We start from the raw sequence: 22,915 nt of genomic DNA, 5'->3' as shown, positions 1-22,915 counted from the left end.
GTTATATTCTGCCAAAGCTGACTTGGCATGCATACTGGAAAAGTTACAGTGCAGCAGTGATGATCTGAAGCCATATTATTCCCATACCATATACATGTTTTACACAATGTTGGCACAAAAGGAGGCTGAGGCCACTTGTATTAAGGGATAGTAAGTTCTGGGAGAGCTCCTAAAGTAGCAGGCCAGTGTTGGCTTCCCCAGAGCTGGGGAGTCTTGCCCAGTACCATTACCTCTGTCTTGTCACGTTTAGTTTTTGAGAGCTGGTGCTCATCCGGGAGGAGACAAGACCAAGGCAGGAGTTAGATTCTCAGAGTTGTGTCCCTCTCAGATGACAAAGAGAAGATAATGTGTGTTGCCTGCATATGAAAACAGGGTGAGGCTATAGCTTTCCACCAGGTCTGCTAAAAGAGGGGTTTACATGTTGAATAACACAGGGCTGTGGGCAGACTCCCTGAGGTAAGGGTAAGAGGACTGAACACGGAATTAGCCGAGAAGACCTGCTAGGGAACGGTCCATCAGGAAGGAGGTTAACCATGCGACAGATGTCTTTCTGCAAGTATGACAAGTCACATGATATTGAATACCGTGCTGAAGTCTAGTAAGATCAATGCAACTGTACCACCCACTTCTAGGAGCCATCTGTGAGGATGACATGTGACACAGTATCAATGGCTGCGCTGAGGTTCTATAAGATCAACGCAAAAGTACCACCCACAGCTAGGAACTGTCTGAGATATTCTGTGATTCCTAGAAGGGTGGATTTGGTACTGTGGCATGCCCTAGAGCCTGACTGTGACGGGTGTAGAGCATTTTGGGCCTCCATTAAAGTGGTAAGTTGAGCTTTGACATGTTTGTCCAGCACCTTTGCAAGATTGGGCAGCATAGAAATGGATCTGAAGTTGGACCAACTGGATGGGTCCAGATGACGTTTTTTTTTTTTAATAAGGGTAAAACCGCACCCCTGTTAGAAAAGCAGCAAACTGAGCTCAGCCTTTCATAAAATGCTTTAATAATTCCCTTTGAATTCATATAATTGGGTGTTTCTTGGGTCTCCCTTTTTATCCAAGTCAAGCCTTTGTCCAGTCTCCCACTTGGCCTTGGCATCTGTCTCACAAAATTGTGTAGTCTATTTTATATCTTTGCTCCATCCTTCCAAAGAAGAGTCTTTATATAGACTTGATCCAAGCGGGGTCTTGAGTTTTTGCATAACTCAATGTAATGGAAACAAAAGACACACACACACACACATATATATATATATATATATATATATATACCTTACTATAGCAGTTTTTACTTCGAACTATAGTTACCGCAATGTTTTTACATTGAGGCAACTGTTAAAACAGGATTTACTTGACATGGGTAAGTGTATAGTAGTTTTGGTAGTGGGATGGGTTGTGTTTAGGGATGGAGAAGGTTTTTTTTATGGTTCAGGTAGTTAGAGTTTAGAATAAAAGTGATACGCGGAGTATAGGGTTCAGGTTTGGGTGGGCTTAGAAGTATAGAAGGGTTTTTAGAATTCAGAGGTGGATGGTGTTTAATGGGATGGAGAATGGTTTCAAACTTTCAGGGTTGGATGAAGTTTAACTGGAAAAAGCTTTTTATCATTCAGAGGTGGATGATGATTAGTGGGCTGGAGAAGTGTTTTTTTTTTTTTTTTGGTTTTTTTTTTTTTAAACTTGCAAATAAAGATTTAGTACCTTAAAATGTGTATTTTTTTTCAACGTTGTAACAAGTTAAATATATTTTTTTGTAATATACACACTCAAACATTTACTTAAAATAACATGCATTGTACTATAAATTTACATTGAGTTATATATACAAGTTACTTACCTTTGGTACTGATATATCTGGTAGAGACATATTCTAGTTGCAGATTCCTTACCTTTGAATTTCCCCAGGTGTCAGACTGGATCCAGAGATTTTTCTTCGAGCAGTACCTCAGGTGGCGACGGTCGACTCCACAGGCGTCGTTGGCATCGTGTTTGCCCTGATGATGTCGCAGTCATACATAGGCGCCACTCTGGTGCGCTGACGTCAGTTTCTTTTCACGACTTTCCACGGCAGTAGCTCTGAGCCATGAAGAACACAGATAGTGGTGCGCCAAAACTAGGGCCCTTCAGGGGAAGTTCCTGTCCCTAGAAATCAGTTCGCAGTGTGAGGAGGATGGATGCATCAGTAAGGAATCTGCAACTAGAATATGTCTGTACCAGATATTATTGTTACCGAAGGTAAGTAACTTGTACATTTGATGGAGACTTCTAGTTGCAGATTCCTTACCTTTAAATAGATACCCGAGCAATACCATCCCCAGTGGTGGGCTGCGAACAAAGATCACACCAAGAAGTCCTGCAGGATCCAATGGCCAAAGTAGCCGTACCTTTGGACCTGACTGTCCAGGCAGTAGTGTTTGGTAAAAGTGTACAGAGATGCCCACGTCGCTGCCCGACAGATGTCCAGGACTGGAACGCCCCGTGGTAGCGCTGTGGTAGCAGCAGTAGCGCCAGTGGAGTGAGCTCACAAACATTCAGGAGGTTGCTTCTTAGGTAGAGCGTAGCACATTTTGATGCATCAGAGCACCCATCGTGAAATGGTCCTCTTCTGCACCGCCTTCCCTGCTCTGGCATTCAAGGAGCCCGCCAGGTGTCGAATCACCAGGGAAATGCCCTGATGTTCTAGCCAAGTCCAGCGGCGTAGATCCTCTTGACAAAGAGTTCGCAACCCCACTCTGCCTTGTTTGTTGCAGTACCACATGGCGGTGGTGTTGTCTGTGAACACTTGCACTGCCTTCCCCTTGAGAGAGGAAAGGAATGCTTTCAATGCTAGTCGAATCACTCGGAGCTCCAGATGGTTGATATGGAGTCCGGTTTCCGCGGGAGACCAGAGGCCTCTGATCTCCACCTCTCCCATGTGGCTGCCCCATCCCAAGAGTGGCGCATCTGTCACTGCTGTAAGATCTGGTTGGGGAAAGGAGAGGGATCTGTCCTTGAACCAATCCTGATTCATTAACCACCACTGCAGATCTCTCGCAGTTTCTTCAGAGATCTGGACCTTGTTGGAGCGATTCCCTTGATGCTGCACCCACTGGAACTTCAGGTCCCACTGCAAAGCCTGCATATGCCATCTGGCATTTTGAACTAGCAGGATGCAGAATGCAGGAGGCCATGAGGCCTAACAGCCTCAGAGACATTCTCACCGAAATCCAGGACAGAGGCTGAAACATCGGTATCATACCCCGAATACCCTGTATCCAAAACAGCTCAGATGAAAGGGAGCGTCTGAGAAGGAGTCAGGTGTGACTTCAGCACATTGATAGTGAACCACAGCGAATGCAAAAGATTTGCCGTAGTCTGGAGGCGGGAGATGACTGTCTGGGGCGAGTTAAACTTCAACTGCCAATCGTCAATGTAGGGGAAGACTAGGATCCCTAACCTGCACAGATTAGCTGCCACCACTGCCATCACTTTCGTTGACACCCGAGGGGCACTGGTAAGGCCAAAGGGGAGCACGGTAAACCAAAAGTGCTTGTGACCTACCACGAATCATAGGTAACATCTGTGGGCTGGCAAGAGGGGAATGTGGAAATATGCGTCTTGCAAGTCCAACGCTACCATCCAGGATCCAGGGCAGATAGGACCTCAGCCAATGTTAACATTTTGAACTTCTCCTTTTTGAGGAAGAGGTTAAGGGACCGAAGATCTAATATAGGACTAAGACCCTTGTCCTTTTTCTGCACCAAAAAGTAGCAGGAATAGCAACCTACTTCTGGCAATGGAACCCTCTCAATAGCTCCTTTGGCCAAAAGGGCTTGGACTTCCTCGCGGAGAAGCGCCATATGATCCTCCGATATTCTATTGTATTAAGGTGGCATGGCTGGAAGAGGTGTTTCGAAGGGGAGGGAGTAGCCTCTTCGGACAATCTGGAGGACCCACCTGTCTGAGGTAATGGATTGCCATTTGGGCAGGTAATGGCGAATCCTGCCGCCAACTGGTTCCTGGTGAACCCGCTGACTAGCAAGGTTTGGGGGCTGAAGCAGCGGCTGGGGTGGACTGGGCGACCCACTGACTCCCTGATGCCCAGGGGCGTGGGATCCAGTGTCTGTGGCTGCGCAGGGGCTGTACAGCATGCGTGGGTCGATGGCGAGGGGGGAAAGGACACGGTTGGGTGCACCTTCCGTAGCTGCAAAAGGCAGAGTGCTGGGGTCTAGGAGTGGGCGCGAGGCCAAGGGACTGGGCCGTGGCTCGGGAATCCTTAAAGCGATCAAGCACAGAGTCCGCCTTGTCTCTGAAGAGACGTGTGCCATGAAAGGGCAAGCCCATTAAGGATTGCTGGACATCCCCTGAAAAGCCAGATGTTATCAGCCAGGTGTGGCGTCTCAATGCCACCGTCGATGCAACCGATCTGCCCAGAGAGTCGGTCATATCCAGTCATGAACATTGCTGCATCCCTCCCATCTGTTACAACTTGGGAAAGGATAGTCTGGGCCTCCTCCGGAACTCTAGGCAGCACTTGCGCAACCATATCCCAGAGAGTATGGGAATAGCGGCCCAAAAGGCATCCACTGTTCACGGACTGCAGCGCTAGACTGTTGGAAGAAAACAACTTCTTCCCTGGCAGCACAAATGGAAAGAGGAAGTAACCAGGAGAAAATAAAATATTTCTCCTCGTTACGCCTTTGTCTGACACAGCCATCATTTCGTTTTTTGTAAATCTGAGTTTGCCTCAAAATATGTGGGTGGCTGCACAGAAATGCCCTTTCTCCACCTATGTTACATGTATGCAAGGCACAATAATGCGAGGCAGCATTATCCACTGCATTACTTTGTATTTACAAAGCCACATAAATCAACTTTGTGTAGCTTAGTAAATTCCAAAATGGATTTTGCATTGGGCTGTTTCACAAACGTGGCAACCCAGAAGCAAAGTTTTTAGTAAATCTGTGTCTGCATCCGCAGTTGGGACTGATACATAAGATGGATTCCAAAATGTATGAGTGCCAGCATTTGGTGACAAATTACTGCTCTCAGTTTTACAGTTAATTGAAACATTCTCCTTCTGAAGATGCTGTCCGCTTGGCCGTGAAACCTCCAACCCCACCATGTATAACGCTGCTCCAAAGAATGTGAGAAGGAGTGTATGTATGTGTAAATGTGTATGAGTAAGCATGCCTGTGTGAGTGAAAGTAAATGTTAAATGATGATGTAATCTCCGCTACCCCTGGCATTTTTGCAAATTGACATTTTAAGGAAGCTGGCCTAGTGGGTGGTGGGTACCTATGGTCCAGGTATCCCCTCTCAGTGAAGTGTAGGCAGTGTCTAGAAGCCAGGCTTTCTAGAGGTAGCTGTAGATGAGCAACCAAGGCTCATCTAGGAGACATGCAAAGCTCACGCAATACCACTACAGTCACACACAAGAAAGAAAACACTTGGTTGTACAAAAATGAAGGTATTTTATTTTTGAAACACAGTATCAGAAAATACTGGACACAACCCTCCAATAGGAGGTAAGTAAATACGCTATATATATATGTTCGATGGCATGTGTAGCTGCAGATACACATGCTGTGCATTATCCTGCCATCTAGTGTTGGGCTCGGAGTGTTACAAGTTGTTTTTCTTCAAAGAAGTCTTTTCGAGTCATGAGACCGAGGGACTCCTCCCTTTCGGCTCCATTGCGCATGGGCGTCGACTCCATCTTAGATTGTTTTCTTTCTGCCATCGGGTTTGGACGTGTTCCTCTACGCTCCGTGTTTCGGTTCGGAAAAGATAGTTATCCATCAGAAAATTTGACGGTATTATTTGCGCTCGGTACCGGGTTAGTGCTAATACATCAACACCGAAGAAACAAAAGTTCCGGCAGCCCTTCGGGGTTTCCACGCCTCAGCGGGGCCTGGTCGGCCCGACCGCGTCCATCTTCAACGCTCATGGACCAGACCCCCTTCCGCTTCTGCCACGCAAAGTATCCTTATACAGAACAACACTTGGTCTGTAATCTGTCTTTGTCCCCCGAACACAACGAGGATACTTGTGAGGCCTGTCGGGCATTTCGATCCAAGAAGACACTGCGGGATCGTAGAGCTCGAAGACTCCAGATGGCGTCGACACCGGCCGGACACACTGACGTCGAAGAAGAGGAGACATTCGCCATTAGAGATTCGGACTTGGACGAGTCCGAGAGTGAGCAGCCGAAGACGCAGCAAACCGTGAGTAAACCAGCCCCGGCAAAAACTCACTCGAAAATCATGAAGGCCCAGGGGACGCCACCGCCAACAGGCCATGGCTTTACCCAAAAACACGGTGACCAAACATCGGCACCGAAAAAGGCCTCCCAGCCGCCGAAGACATCTGACTCCGGTCAAGATACCGGCTCCGAACAGACTCGGCACCGAGATACCGGCTCTGAACAGACACGGCACTGAGAGTTCGGCACACCGAAAGTCAAAAAGCTTTCCTCTGAGCCAAAAAAGACTGTCGAAAAAATTTCGGTACCGAAACATTCTTCCTCGGAGCCGAAACAAAGCTCCTATACAGAGGAACAAGGCCTTTCCACACACTTACAAGGCCACAGATTTGAACAAGAGCTGGGCATGGGAGAGCCTGACCACACCCAAAGAAGGCTCCATATCCAAAAGGACATGGGGAAAATCAGAACTCTTCCTCCAATCAAAATTAAACGGAAGCTTGCATTCCAAGAGGTGGAAATGCAGCCAAAGGCAAAAGAGAAAATTCCACCACAATTTTCGCCACAACAATCACCAATACATTCGCCACATCTGTCCCCGGTAGCAACACCCCCAATGATGCAGTCACCAACGCACACAGGGATGAGTCAAGATGACCCGGATGCATGGGATTTGTATGACGCACCGGTCTCTGACAATAGTCACAAATGCTACCCGGCAAGACCTTCACCACCTGAAGACAGTAGTGCTTAAATGCAAGTGGTTTCCAGGGCAGCTGCATTTCATAATGTAGCATTGCATGCAGAGCCCATAGAAGATGACTTCTTGTTCAACACCCTGCCATCTACGCACAGCCAATACCAAAGCTTGCCAATGCTGCCAGGCCTGTTAAAACATGCAAAACAGGTGTTTCAAGACCCAGTCAAAGGCAGAGCCATCACGCCTAGGGTGGAGAAGAAATATAAACCTCCCCCTACTGACCCTGTGTACATCACACAACAGTTAACTCCAGATTCACAAACTTCTGGAGACGCACCACCACCCGACAAAGAAAGTCGGAAATTCGATGCAGCAGGCAAAAGGGTGGCAGCACAGGCGGCCAATCAATGGAGAATTGCCAATTCTAAGGCTCTTCTAGCATGATACGACAGCGCACATTGGGATGAAATGCAACATCTCATTCAACACCTTCCCAAAGAGTTCCAGAAACGTGCCCAACAGGTTGTCGAGGAGGGCCAAAGTATCTCCAACAACCAAATAAGGTCGGCCATGGACTCAGCAGACACGGCGGCCAGAACCGTAAACACGGCGGTAACCATTCGGAGACATGCATGGCTACGAACCTCCGGATTTAAGCCCAAAATTCAGCATGCAGTGCTAAATATGCCATTCAATGAACAACAACTATTTGGGCCGGAGGTGGGTACAGCGATAGACAAACTGAAGAAAGACACTGACACGGCCAAAGCCAAGGGCGCGCTCTACTCCCCACAGAGCAGAGGCACTTTTAGGAAGCCACACTTTAGAGGGGGGTTTTGGGCCCACACCACAGAGCCTTCCACCTCACAAGTCAGACCCACATATCAGAAAGGAGGTTTGAGAGGACAAGATAGGGGTGGACAGTTCCCTAAAACAAGAGGGAAATTCCAGAGCCCAAAAATCCCACAAACTAAACAGTGACTTCAACGTCACAAAACCCCACCACACAACACCAGTGGGGGGTGACTCACAGATTATTATCACAACTGGGAACACATAACTACGGACGCGTGGGTCCTAGCCATTATCCAACATGGTTATTGCATAGAATTCCTACATTTGCCACCAGATGTGCCTCCAAGAGCACACAACATGTCCAGACAACACTTGGATCTGTTACAGCTAGAAGTCCAAGAATTGTTACAAAAAGAAGCAATAGAACTAGTACCCAACCATCAAAAAGGAAAAGGTGTTTACTCCCTGTATTTCCTAATCCCAAAAAAGGACAAAACACTGAGACCCATATTAGACCTCAGAACACTAAGGGCCATATGTACGAAAGCTTTTTCCCATAGACACAGAATGGGTAAAATCCTTTCGTACATCTGGCCCTAAATCTTTACATCAAATCAGATCATTTTCACATGGTGAGACTTCAAGACGTGATTTCCTTGCTCAAACAACAGGACTACATGTCAACATTAGATCTCAAGGATGCTTATTTACACATACCCATACATCCTTCCCACAGGAAATACTTGAGGTTTGTAATCCAAGGCGTGCATTACCAATTCAAAATGTTACCGTTCGGCATAACAACAGCCCCAAGAGTATTCACAAAATGCCTTGCAGTAGTAGCTGCTCACATCAGGAGGCAGCACATGCACGTATTTCCTTACTTAGACGATTGGTTAATAAAAACCAGCACTCAGCAACAGTGTCTTCTACACACAAAATATGTCATACAAACCCTTCACAAACTAGGGTTCTCTATAAACTACCAAGAATCACATCTACAACCGTGTCGAATACAACAGGACTTAGGAGCAACAATCAACACACAAAAAGGGATTGCCCCTCCAAGTCCAAAAAGGGTACAAGCCGTCCAAAATGTAATACTAAACATGCACCCAAACCAACACTATCAAGTGAGGTTTGTAATGAAACTCCTAGGCATGATGTCTTCATGCATAGCCATTGTCCCAAACGCAAGACTACACATGCGTCCCTTACAACGTATAGCAACACAATGGACACAAGCACAGGGTCAACTTCAAGATCTAATGTTTATAGACCGCCAAACACACTCCTTGCTTCAATGGTGGAATCCTATAAATTTAAACCAAGGGCGGCCATTCCAAGACCCAGTGCCTCAATACGTGATCACAACAGATGCTTCCATGATAGGGTGGGGAGCACACCTCAACCAGCACAGTATACAGGGACAATGGGACGTTCAACAAAGGCAACTGCATATAAATCATCTGGAGCTCTTAGCAGTGTTTCTAGCATTGAAAGCATTTCAACCGCTAATAGCCCACAAACACATTCTTGTCAAAACAGACAACATGACAACAATGTATTACCTAAACAAACAGGGAGGGACACACTCATCACAACTGTGTCTCTTAGCACAAAAGATTTGGCATTGGGCGATCCACAGTCACATTCGCCTAATAGCACAGTACATCCCAGGGATTCAAAACCAGTTAGCCGACAATCACAGTCGAGATCACCAACAAACACATGAATGGGAAATTCATCCCCAGATACTACAAACTTACTTTCTACACTGGGGAATACCAGAAATAGATCTATTCGCAACAAAAGAAAACGCAAAATGCCAAAACTTCGCATCCAGGTATCCACACCCTCATTCCAAGGGCAATGCGTTACGGATGAGTTGGTCAGGGATATTTGTCTACGCTTTTCCCCCCTCTCCCACTCCTTCCTTATCTTGTAAACAAATGGAGTTAAAACAGACTCAAACTAATACTGATAGCACCAACCTGGGCTCGCCAACCATGGTACACAACACTACTAGACCTGTCAGTAGTACCTCATATCAAACTACCAAACAGACCAGATCTGTTAACTCAACACAAACAACAGATCAGACACCCGAATCCAGCATCGCTCAATCTAGCAATCTGGCTCCTGAAGTCTTAGAGTTTGGACATTTAGACCTTACACAAGAATGTATGGAGGTCATTAAGCAAGCTAGAAAATCTACTACAAGACATTGTTACACAAACAAATGGAAAAGATTTGTTTATAATTGCCATCATAATCAAATCCAACCACTGCACGCTTCTGCAAAAAACATCGTAAGCTATTTATTACACTTACAAAAAATCAAACCTAGCCTTTTCTTCTATCAAAATACATCTAACAGCAATATCTGCCTATCTGCAGATTACACATTCAACATCACTCTTTAGAATCCCAGTCATCAAAGCATTTATGGAGGGTCTAAAGAGAATCATACCCCCAAGAACACCACCAGTTCCTTCGTGGAACCTCAATATTGTATTAAAACGACTCATGGGTCCACCATTTGAACCCATGCACTCTTGTGAAATGCAATACTTAACCTGGAAAGTAGCCTTCCTAATAGCTATCACATCTCTTAGAAGGGTAAGTGAAATTCAAGCATTCACTATACAAGAACCCTTTATACAAATACATAAACATAAAGTGGTTCTCCGGACAAATCCAAAGTTCTTACCAAAATTTATATTACCGTTCCACCTAAACCAAACAGTGCAACTCCCAATCTTCTTTCCACAACCAGAATCAGTAGCCGAAAGAGCCTTACATACGCTAGACATCAAAAGAGCATTAATGTATTACATTGATAGAACAAAACAATTTCGCAAGACAAAACAATTGTTTGTAGCCTTTCAAAAACCTCATGCAGGAAATCCAATATCCAAACAAGGCATTGCCAGATGGATAGTGAAATGTATTCAGACCTGCTATATTAAAGCAAAAAGAGATCTGCCTATTACGCCAAAGGCGCACTCCACTCGGAAGAAAGGCGCCACAATGGCCTTTCTAGGAAATATACCTATGACAGAAATCTGTAAGGCAGCCACATGGTCTACGCCTCAAACATTCACAAAACATTACTGTGTAGATGTGTTAACAACACAACAAGCCACAGTAGGACAGGCTGTATTACGAACATTATTTCAAACAACTTCAACTCCTATAGGCTAAACCACCGCTTTTGGGGAAATAACTGCTTACTAGTCTATGCACAGCATGTGTATCTGCAGCTGCACATGCCATCGAACGGAAAATGTCACGTTCGATGGCATATGTTGCTGCAGATACACATGTTTAGCACAGTCCGCTGCCTGGTGTTGGGCTCGGAGTATTACAAGTTGTTTTTCTTCGAAGAAGTCTTTTTTGGTCACGGGACCGAAGGACTCCTCCCTCTTCGGCTCCATTGCGCATGGGCGTCGACTCCATCTTAGATTGTTTTTTTCCGCTGTCGGGTTCGGACGTATTCCTTTTCGCTCCGTGTTTCGGTTCGGAAAGTTAGTCAGAATCTTGGAAGAAAGCGTCGGTATTGTTCCGTTCGGTATCGGGATAGTTAGGTACATCGACACCGATCATCGGAAGACTTTGGGGTAGCTTCGATCCCCCATCGAGGCCTGGTCGGCCCGACCGCGTGCGACATCGAAGCCGATGGAACGGACCCCGTTCCGTTTCTGCCCAAAATGTCACAGTAAGTATCCTTATACAGATCAGCACTTGGTCTGTAACTTGTGCTTGTCCCCCAAGCACAAGGAGGATACCTGTGAGGCCTGTCGAGCCTTCCGGTCCAGAAAAACACTCCGGGACCGAAGAGCCAGGCGTCTACAAATGGCATCCACGCCGACAAAACAACGTTTCGACGACGAAGAGGAAACATTCTCGGTTCCGGACTCAGAATCCGGAGACTCCGACGTCGAACAACAACAACAAACAGTGAGTAAGACGTCGAAAATAAAAACCATCGAAAAAACAAAAGCCCAGGGGACGCCACTGCCGACAGGCCATGGCTCGACCCATAAAACCGGCGACCCGTCTAAGGCGCCGAAAAAGGGCACGCCCATAGCGAAGACACCCGACTCCGGTCGAGGGACCGCCATGGAGCAACCTCGGAGCCGAGATAGCGGCTCCGAGAAGCAAAAACAAGATGCCGGCACCGAGACACACTGCCGAAAGCCACAAAAATTCTGTTGGTACCGAAACCGAAAAAAGATTCTCTCTCGGCGCCGAAAAGTTCCACCACACCTTCCTACACAGAGGAACAAGGAATAAGTGGCCAGATGCACAGATTTGGACAAGAGCTCCAAAGTGTAGAATCAGACTACACACAAAAGAGACTGTACATCCAGCAAGACACAGGGAAGATATCAACCCTTCCCCCAATAATGAGAACAAGAAGGATCGGATTTCTCAAGGATGACACACAACCACAAGCCAAAGTGGTTAAAAAAGTCACGCCTCCGCCCTCTCCACCACAACAGGCATCGCCGGCACAAACACCGCCACAAATGCACTCACCAGCGCAAACTACCATAAGTCAAGATAATCAGGATCAAGACGCTTGGGACCTATATGACACCCCAGTGCCGGACAATGATCCCGATTCATACCCCACAAAGCCGTCACCGCCAGAGGACAGTACCTCATACTCGCAACTGGTGGCTAGGGCAGCAGAATTCCACAATGTCCAACTGCATTCCGATCCTATAGAGGATGATTTTTAATTTAACACCCTCTCGGCTACACATAGCCAATATCAATGTCTCCCAATGCTACCAGGGATGTTATGGCACGCAAAACAAATTTTTGAAGAGCCCGTAAAATCAAGAGCCATCACCCCAAGGGTGGATAAGAAATACAAACCACCACCCACAGACCCAGTGTTTATTACTTCGCAGTTACCACCTGACTCCGTAGTAGTAGGGGCAGCTCGCAAAAGAGCAAATTCCCATACATCTGGCGACGCCCCACCTCCGGACAAAGAAAGCCGAAAATTTGATGCGGCAGGAAAAAGAGTAGCATCACAGGCAGCCAACCAGTGGCGCATCGCAAATTCTCAAGTGCTGCTGGCCCGATATGACCGCGCACACTGGGATGAGATGCAACTTCTCATAGACCATCTTCCCCAGGAATACCAAAAAAGGGCACAGCAAATAATTGAAGAGGGACAAACGATCTCAAACAATCAAATCCGCTCTTCAATGGACGCAGCCGATACTGCAGCGAGAACAGTCAACACTGCTGTCACCATAAGGAGACACGCTTGGCTCCGCACTTCAGGCTTCAAACCTGAAATCCAGCAGGCTGTCCTTAATATGCCCTTCAACGAGAAACAACTTTTTGGCCCTGAAGTGGACACAGCCATTGAAAAACTTAAAAAGGACACAGACACGGCCAAAGCCATGGGCGCACTCTACTCCCCGCAGAGCAGAGGCTCTTTTAGAAAAACTCCATTTAGAGGGGGGTTTCGTGGCCAACCCACAGACACCACCAGCCAACAAACAAGAACCACACCATATCAGGGTTCATTCCAAAGGGGAGGTTTCAGGGGATATAGAGGGGGTCAATTCCCAAGGAGTAGGGGACGAATCCAGACTCCAAAAACACCTCCACCTAAACAGTGACTTTCAAGTCACACAACCCCTTCACTCAACACCAGTGGGGGGAAGACTAAGCCAATTCTACCAATCTTGGCAGCAGATTACAACAGACAATTGGGTATTAGCAATAATCCAACATGGCTATTGCATAGAATTCCACAAATTCCCACCAAACATCCCTCCAAAAACACGCAAAATGTCACCACAACATTTAGAACTTTTAGGACTAGAAGTTCAAGCACTACTGCAAAAGGATGCAATAGAGTTAGTACCAGTACAACAAAAAAACACAGGAGTTTACTCCCTGTACTTTCTAATTCCAAAAAAAGACAAAACATTAAGACCAATATTAGATCTCAGGACACTAAATACCTACATCATATCGGACCACTTTCACATGGTCACACTACAAGACATCATTCCACTGCTCAAACAGCAAGATTACATGACCACATTAGACCTAAAAGATGCGTACTTTCATATACCGATACACCCTTCTCACAGAAAGTACCTAAGGTTCGTATTCAAAGGAATACATTACCAATTCAAGGTGTTGCCATTCGGAATAACAACTGCACCAAGAGTATTCACAAAATGTCTAGCAGTAGTAGCAGCACATATCAGAAGACAACAAATACATGTGTTTCCTTACCTAGACGATTGGCTAATCAAGACCAACACAGTTAGAAAGTGCACAAACAACACCACATATGTCATACAAACCCTTCACAAACTGGGTTTCTCCATCAACTATACAAAGTCACACCTCGAACCGTGTCAGACACAACAATATCTAGGGGCAACCATCAACACATCAAAAGTCCACAAAGAGTTCAAGCATTCCACAAGGTAATAAGTGCTATGTTTCCAAACCAAAAGATACAAGCAAAATTTGTGCTAAAACTTCTAGGCATGATGTCATCATGCATAGCCATTGTCCCAAACGCAAGACTACACATGCGACCCTTACAACAGTGCCTAGCATCACAATGGTCACAAGCACAGGGTCAACTTCTAGATCTGGTGTTAGTAGACCGCCAAACATACCTCTCGCTTCTATGGTGGAACAGCAACAATTTAAACAAAGGGCGGACATTTCAGGACCCAGTGCCTCAATACGTTATAACAACAGATGCTTCCATGACAGGGTGGGGAGCACACCTCAATCACCACAGCATTCAAGGACAATGGGACGTACACCAAACAAAATTTCATATAAATTACCTAGAACTGTTAGCAGTATTTCTAGCGTTAAAAGCCTTTCAACCCATAATAACACACAAATACATTCTTGTCAAAACAGACAACATGACAACAATGTATTATTTAAACAAACAAGGAGGAACACACTCAACACAATTGTGTCTCCTAACACAAAAAATATGGCAGTGGGCGATTCACAACCACATTCGCCTAATAGCACAATTTATTCCAGGGATCCAAAACCAACTAGCAGACAACCTTTCGCGAGATCACCAACAAGTCCACGAATGGGAAATTCACCCCCAAGTTCTGAACAAGTACTTTCAAATTTGGGGAACACCCCAGATAGATTTGTTCGCAACAAAAGAAAATGCAAAATGCCAAAACTTCGCATCCAGGTACCCACACCGCGAATCACAAGGCAATGCTCTATGGATGAGTTGGTCAGGGATATTTGCATACGCTTTTCCCCCTCTCCCTCTCCTTCCATATCTAGTAAACAAATTGAGTCAAAACCAACTCAAACTCATACTGATAGCACCCACATGGGCAAGACAACCTTGGTATACAACTCTACTAGACCTTTCACTAGTACCACATGTCAAACTACCCAACAGACCAGATCTGTTAACACAACACAAACAACAGATCAGGCATCCAAACCCAGCATCATTGAATCTAGCAATTTGGCTCCTGAAATCCTAGAATTCGGACACTTAGACCTCACACAAGAATGTATGGGGGTCATAAAACAAGCTAGAAAAGCTTCCACTAGACACTGCTATGCATCTAAGTGGAAAAGATTTGTTTGCTACTGCCATACCAATCAAATCCAACCATTGCATGCCTCTACAAAGGACATAGTGGGATACTTACTACATTTGCAAAAAGCGAACCTCGCTTTTTCATCTATAAAAATACACCTCGCAGCAATATCTGCTTACCTACAAACTACACATTCATCGTCTCTATTTAGAATACCAGTTATTAAAGCATTCATGGAAGGGCTAAAAAGAATTATACCACCAAGAACACCACCAGTTCCTTCATGGAACCTTAACATCGTCTTAACAAGACTCATGGGTCCACCTTTCGAACCCATGCATTCCTGTGAAATGCAATATCTAACGTGGAAAGTCGCATTTCTCATTGCAATCACATCCCTCAGAAGAGTAAGTGAAATACAGGCATTTACCATACAAGAACCATTTATTCAAATACACAAAAATAAAATAGTTCTAAGAACAAATCCAAAATTTCTACCAAAAGTAATCTCACCATTCCATTTAAATCAAACAGTAGAATTGCCAGTGTTCTTCCCACAACCAGATTCCGTGGCTGAAAGGGCACTACATACATTAGACATCAAAAGAGCACTAATGTACTACATTGACAGAACAAAGCTAATCAGGAAAACAAAACAACTGTTCATAGCTTTTCAAAAACCACACATAGGAAATCCAATCTCTAAACAAGGCATTGCTAGATGGATAGTCAGATGTATTCAAACATGCTATCTTAAAGCCAAGAGAGAATTGCCTATTACACCAAAGGCACACTCAACCAGAAAGAAAGGTGCTACAATGGCCTTTCTAGGAAACATTCCTATGAGCGAAATATGTAAGGCTGCAACCTGGTCTACGCCTCATACATTTACTAAACACTACTGTGTAGACGTACTAAATGCACAACAAGCTACAGTGGGCCAAGCTGTACTAAGAACATTATTCCAAACTACTTCAACTCCTACAGGCTAAACCACCGCTTTTAGGGGAGGTAACTGCTTTATAGTCTATGCTAAACATGTGTATCTGCAGCAACATATGCCATCGAACTGAAAATGTCACTTACCCAGTGTACATCTGTTCGTGGCATTAGTCGCTGCAGATTCACATGTGCCCTCCCGCCTCCCCGGGAAGCCTGTAGCCGTTTAGAAGTAGATCTTAAATCTTAAACATTTGTACATTTGTAAATAATTATTATAAACTTTTTATGTACATACGTATTCACTCCATTGCATGGGCACTATTTATAGCAAACAACTCCATCCTCACCCTCTGCGGGGAAAACAATCTAAGATGGAGTCGACGCCCATGCGCAATGGAGCCGAAGAGGGAGGAGTCCTTCGGTCCCGTGACCAAAAAAGACTTCTTCGAAGAAAAACAACTTGTAATACTCCGAGCCCAACACCAGGCAGCGGACTGTGCTAAACATGTGAATCTGCAGCGACTAATGCCACGAACAGATGTACACTGGGTAAGTGACATTTTCATTACCCAGTGTACATCTGTTCGTGGCATGAGTCGCTGCAGATTCACATGCACCCTCCCGCCTCCCCGGGAGCCCGTAGCCGTTATAAGTTGATGAAACTTGTACATTTATAAATTTGTAAATATATAATATTTTTTATACACATTATGTACATACATACTCACTCCATTGCATGGGCATTTTTACTATATACACAACTCCTACCTCACCCTCTGCGGGGAAAACAATCTAAGATGGAGTCGACGTCCATGCGCAATGGAGCCGAAAGGGAGGATCTCGTGACTCGAAAAGACTTCATCGAAGAAAAACAACTTGTAACACTCCGAGCCCAACACTAGATGGCAGGATAATGCACAGCACAGCATGTGAATCTGCAGTGACTCATGCCACGAACAGATGTACACTGGTAAGTGACATTTTCCATATATATATAAATAAATATACACACACACACACACACACTAATACATAGTATGAGGCATAAAAAGGTTAGAAAACAGTGTAAAATAGCAATATACAATAGTAGCCCAAACCATATACTAAGGAATGGGAATGCAGGGTCCCCACCTAGGTAGGTGAATCATGTAGAGGGGAGCTGGGAGTACTAGGAAACCACACAGGTAAGTAATGTAGTATACCCCAGCGAACAGGAAGAAAACACTGGATTTCCCCAATAGCACCCCAGAAGATGAAAAGAAGAAAATGAAGACACCCAGAACAGCCTGCAAGGGACCACCACTTGAAAACCAAAGATAGAGACCTGGGGAGAGAGGGGACCAAGTCCATAAGTGTCTGTGGAGTTGAGAGGGAGTAGGAGATACTACCCACCTAGAGATGCCTTTTGGAGTTGGTCAGCGAAGAAGGAAGACTGGTCAGCACTGCAGCACAGAAGCTGGAGAAGAGTTCCTGATGCATGCAAAAGGTGTCCCATGCTGGAATCTGGAATACAGATGGGTGTTGGTAAAGGTTTTCAGCCAACAAGCCTTGGCAAAGGCAAACTCGCAGTTGGAGGAAAAGAGGTGCTGCTGGGGACCAGCAAGGTCCAGGAGGACTCCACCCAGGAGGGGGAGTCACAGGGAACCCTCTGCATCACAGAAGGCCCACAGGAGCAGAGGCAGCACCCACAAGTGTCCCACAGGACAGGGACACAGAAGCTGCTTGAGCAGCCTATGCAGCACCAAAGAAGTTGCTCCCATGTCACTGCAGGACCACGCAGAGGTCCAGAAGTTGCAGGAGGAGGTGCTGGGGCCTGGAGCTACACATCACCTGAAGTTCCCCTTGGAGGTGAAGCAACAAGCCTTGGCAGTTGCAAAGAGTGCAGTGTACAGGGGTACTGTCTTGCGTGGAGTGAAAAGGACTTACCACCACCACCAAAGTGCGACCGTTGGTAGAGCGGACCAAGGGCGACTCTATGGACCAACACCCATGATGCAGGACCCACGCCACTCAGGATGAGGGGAGATCCATGCAACCGGTCGTCGATGCAGCCAGGTACCTGCAGTTACAGGTGAGTGATACCTTCACCCCAAGGGAGATTCCTTCTTCTCGTGCAGGCTGAAGAGTTGCAGTCGTCTTAGGATGCACAGCAGGGGAAATGTTGCAAAGCTGGCAGGAGTTCCGGATACAATGTTGCAGAAGAGTCTTCCTCATGGATCTGCAGCTTGGAGGGTCCAGAACGGTTCCTGAGGCCAGAACTTGAAGTAGAGGTTACAAAGGAGTCCTGCTGGAGTCTTGCTAGCCGAATCGGAGGACCCACCCCAGAGGAAGACCCTAGATTGCCCAAAGAGGAGGCTTGGTCACCTAACTAGGTAGCTACCTATCAGAGGGTGCCTCTGAAGTCACCTGCCTCTCCTGGCCACTCAAATGCTCCCAGAGCTCCCTGCCAATCTTGGAATCAAGATGGCAGAACCCAAGGATCCTCTGGAGGAGCTCTGGGCACCACCCCTGGGGTGGTGAAGGACAGGGGAGTGGTCACTCCCCTTTCCATTGGCCAATTTCACACCAGAGCAGGGACAGGGGAGGGGGTGGGGGGGGGGAGGTCCCTGAACCGGTGTAGACTGGTTTGTGCACAGAGGGCACCAAATGTGCCCTTCAAAGCAAAACCAGTGGCTTGGGGAGGCAACTCCTCCCAAACCAGTCACACCTATTTCCAAAAGGAGAGGGTGTTACCTCCTCTCACAAAGAAAAGCCTTTGTTCTGCCTTCCTGGGCTTTATCAGCTCAAGCAGCAGCAGGGCAGAAACCCTTCTGAGGGGTGCCAGCAGCTGGGCTGCCCGTGAAAACCATGCAAGACTGGTGGTAGTAATGCTGGGGTTCCTCTGAGGAGCCCCCAGAGTGCATGGGATCAGACTTCCAATACTTGGGGTATGATTCCGACATGCTTGATACCAAACATGCCCAGGTTCGGAGTTACCATTATGTAGCTGGACATAAGTAGTCACCTATGTCCAGTACATACATAAAATGGTGTCCCCGCACTCACTCAAGTCCAGGAAAATGGGGCTGGAGTTTGTGGGGGCACCTTTGCTAGTGCAGGGGTGCCCTCACACACAGGTGCCTGCGCCCTGCCTTTGGGCTGAGAGGGCCTACCATAGGGGTGACTTACAGTGACCTGGTGCAGTGACGTATAGTAAAACCGGATGTGTGCACCCAGTTAACGCAGGCTGCAAATGGCAGGCCTGCAGAACCCTTTGCATGGGCTCCCTATGGATGGCAGATTATATGCTGAAGCCCATAGGGATCCCCTGGAACTCCAATGCCCTGGGTACCTAGGTACCATCTATTAGGGGCACCAATATGCCAACTGTGGGGATAAAAAGGTATCAGTAACCAAATTTAGAGGAGAGCGCACAGTCACTGGGGTCCAGATTAGTAGGATCCCAGTGAGCACAAACACACTGACAAGCAGGGGGTAACCAAGCTAGAAAGAGGCTACTTTCCTACAACGTTAATGTAGGTTGCATTTACTTTGAATATGAGGACTTGCATACCTAGGGAATTAGCTATTAAACACATACGGGCTACGTGAGATGCCTTTAAGGCTATCATTTAACCAAAAAGGATAAAATGAACCCAAGCAGGACAGCTGAAAATGCTCTTCTTTTAGGACAAAACTGAAATGCAAACTACCTGTCTTGGAGAGAAAAACACACTATGCAGTCATTTGGCTGTAAACCTGTTTGACTTGTGCTAACATGCCGTCATGAATTTCTGTGTCTTGATGATTTTTATTTTTTTTATTTTTTCAAGAAGTGCAAACAGAAGATATTGCAGTGGTTTCTTCTCTCTTCTTCAGGGGCCTAAAATACACGTGGAGAAAGATTCATTTTCTCTTTTTGACAGAGAAACCATCTTCAATGTTACTTGTTCTGGGAGTGTACTCACTGTGTTTATCAAGATATTTGTGTGTGGGATAATGGGTGAAGGAGAAAGATGGGATAAGTGGAGGTTTACTTCAAAAACGTTGGGAGCAATCTGGCTGTATAATCTGAAAGTTTCTACTACTACTAGCCCAAGTAATCTCCCCTAATTTTGTCAGAAATCCAGCCACCCTTCATCTGCCAGATATTGTGCCCTGTTGAAAGAAAATTAAAGCCCTTCTGGAGTTGTTGAGGTGGAAGTCGGTTGAATACTGTGTAACAAAAGGTCGAAGAGTGACATACAGGCCCCAGTGGATGAAGTGAACAAACAGCAAGATTTTGTAGGATAGGGGAGTTGGATTTCCTTACATAAATGGTTTGACAAAGGCTAACTTACCTTCATACTACACATCCAATGTGTTAATTGTGGAAGTGGGCCATCGTTCCACCAGCAACGGATTTCTGACATTACTACCGCAGTGGCTCAAGTTATTAATTGCTTAAATTCCTGTAAAGGAAAACAAGTAAAATAGGCTACAAGGACTATGAAATTAATTCGTTATAGATCCCAATATATTTGCATAGAACGTAATGATATTTTCACGAGGCATTAGTGTTAATTCGAGTTTATAAATGTCATGAATCACACATGAAAGAATATTTCCTATGATTTTCTTATCCATCATAAAATCCTGGACCTATTTATTAGTTCTGTTGGATCCATCTTTAATTCAAAAGTCAAATAGCATTCTGTAATATCCTGAACATTTTAGATATAAGATAAGCCTACGTCGGAGGAAAGGTAACAAACACCTTATGCTCCTTAACAGAACTATGTCATGTCACAACAGAGCCATGAGCAAACGTTCTTGCAAATGTAACTTGTAGACCTTAACAAGTATTAATAAAAAGGAACCTCATGATTGGCTATTATGAAATACCCCTCTGTTTCTGACCTGTTACCTGTGAACGATTACATCTTATAAGAACATGGTTTATTTGTGAATTTTGCCAAAAAGTTGAAAAGTTGCCTACTTCAGTGAATCATTCATCTTGGCATAAAATATGTTCATATTTGCAATGTTCTTTTTTGGTTACTTTAGTATATCTGAAGTTTAATTATAGTACGTATACTACTCATCCAATAAAACTAATAACTATTTCTATTTCTTTTCCCTATCTAGGTGAGGATGGAAAATGTGACTGTTCTAGGCGAGGATGTAATTGTGCACGATGAGTTGTACCTTAATGGGGCCAATGTCCTTCCACACAAGTCTATTTCGGAGTCTGTGCCAGAGCCACGCATTATTATGTAGAGGAGACGTATGGAAATGGGTGGTGTTTAGATGACTGCTGGTGGAGGGGGGAGACTGGGTGGCCTTAAAAGTGTTAAGTATTATTCTCCACAGTAACTCCTCCCACAGCTGCTTTAAAAGGGTAAATATGGTTGTTTTTTTTTAAAGGAGGAAATCAACCAAGACTGCTCGGAGGTTGGATAAATCCAGAAAAGTAGAACATCGGTCATGTGTTTCTGGGTTCTAGGTCAACTCACTGTGTAACCAATCACAGACAGCGTTACCTATGTTCCCCTAAACCCTAATTCTAGGATAAGAGTTTGAGAATGGGGACATAAACTGATCTTGTTTATTGCCAATGACAGCAGCATTCTCATGAAGAGATAAATATTGTAATGTAGACGTGCCTCATCCATGCACAAATGGCAACAAATGTTTTACTTTACTAAAGGGGTTCTGTCTAGTGCACCCATGCACAGAGCAGGTTACTTTCAGGCAGTTCTCTTATGTGCATTCAATGTCAGGAGGAGCTGTATGGATCTACCGTATTTTTGGTAAATTTGAGACAACTCCTTGTCAATGTTCTGAGAAGTTTGATACACATCTCTTTTTTTTTTTTTTTTTTTTCTACAATACTTAAGGATTGTGTCCAGAATTAATTGCCTTGAACTCATTGTGAAGAGACTACAACATTCTTGATGGATAAGTGTCATATTTTGCCGGGATCACTTTGATTTGACATGAAGTGCTTGAACAGCCTGTTATCGTACTCCTAGAGCCCATCGTTTGAACATTTGACAAAGACAGATATCGTCTGTTTTGCAGTTTTCTGTTTTTGATTTTAAACCTTCAGCTGCGAGAGTGGTAGCTGGCCAGAAACAAAATTCCTTAAAATATTTTGTGAACTCTTCCACCTCATAAAGTATATATGCTGCCTGTCTTGGGGGCTCTTGTAGACATCTCTAATTAAGATGCTGAATAATATTGTGGAATTGGGAAATGTGAATCTGTATGCTAGCTACCTTCAGTTGCATTTTAGCACCCACAACCTAACAACTGAAAGTTTTGGCCATTCTTCATTTGTCTTGGCTAAATGTTGCTACCAAACCTACTGCCTTGATTTCAGTACATACAGAAGCTGTTCACTGGAGGCATTTGCACTAGTAAGATATTATTTGACTGTCTAGTACTTATCCTGGCAAATTACAAAAAAATAACATCAGTAGTTTACAGCAAGATGCTGGGGCAGTATGAACATGCATGTAAATATGATTACATGTTTTTATGTACATTTGATAAAATATAAAATATTTATAAAAATAAAATTGTTGTGGCTATAGCATGTTATTGAAGTGACTTTCACTTCACTGTGTAAATCCTACCTGCATATATAAGTAGCATACACTCACGCATTTTGCCTGATCATTAAGAGTTTGAAGATACAGCAGAATTAAACTCAGACCACACTTTAATACAGAGC

At 45.0% G+C, this 22,915-nt stretch overlaps 1 protein-coding gene across 1 annotated transcript in view; it reads left to right on the top strand.

Moving 5' to 3' along the window:
• GMPPB (GDP-mannose pyrophosphorylase B) overlaps positions 1–22,777 on the top strand; it is a 204,452-nt gene extending 181,675 nt beyond the window's left edge. The window contains exon 10 of the mRNA XM_069206870.1: positions 21,325–22,777. Within this exon, the coding sequence (XP_069062971.1) occupies positions 21,325–21,456 (132 nt within the window). The 3' untranslated portion in view covers positions 21,457–22,777. The remainder of the gene's footprint in view (positions 1–21,324) is intronic.
• Positions 22,778–22,915: the final 138 nt, after the last annotated feature.

This window comes from Pleurodeles waltl, chromosome 9 (assembly GCF_031143425.1).
Source record: "Pleurodeles waltl isolate 20211129_DDA chromosome 9, aPleWal1.hap1.20221129, whole genome shotgun sequence".
NCBI lineage: Eukaryota > Metazoa > Chordata > Amphibia > Caudata > Salamandridae > Pleurodeles > Pleurodeles waltl.
The sequence above is the reverse complement of the archived record's forward strand: the minus strand, read 5'-3'. Positions and strand labels throughout refer to the sequence as shown.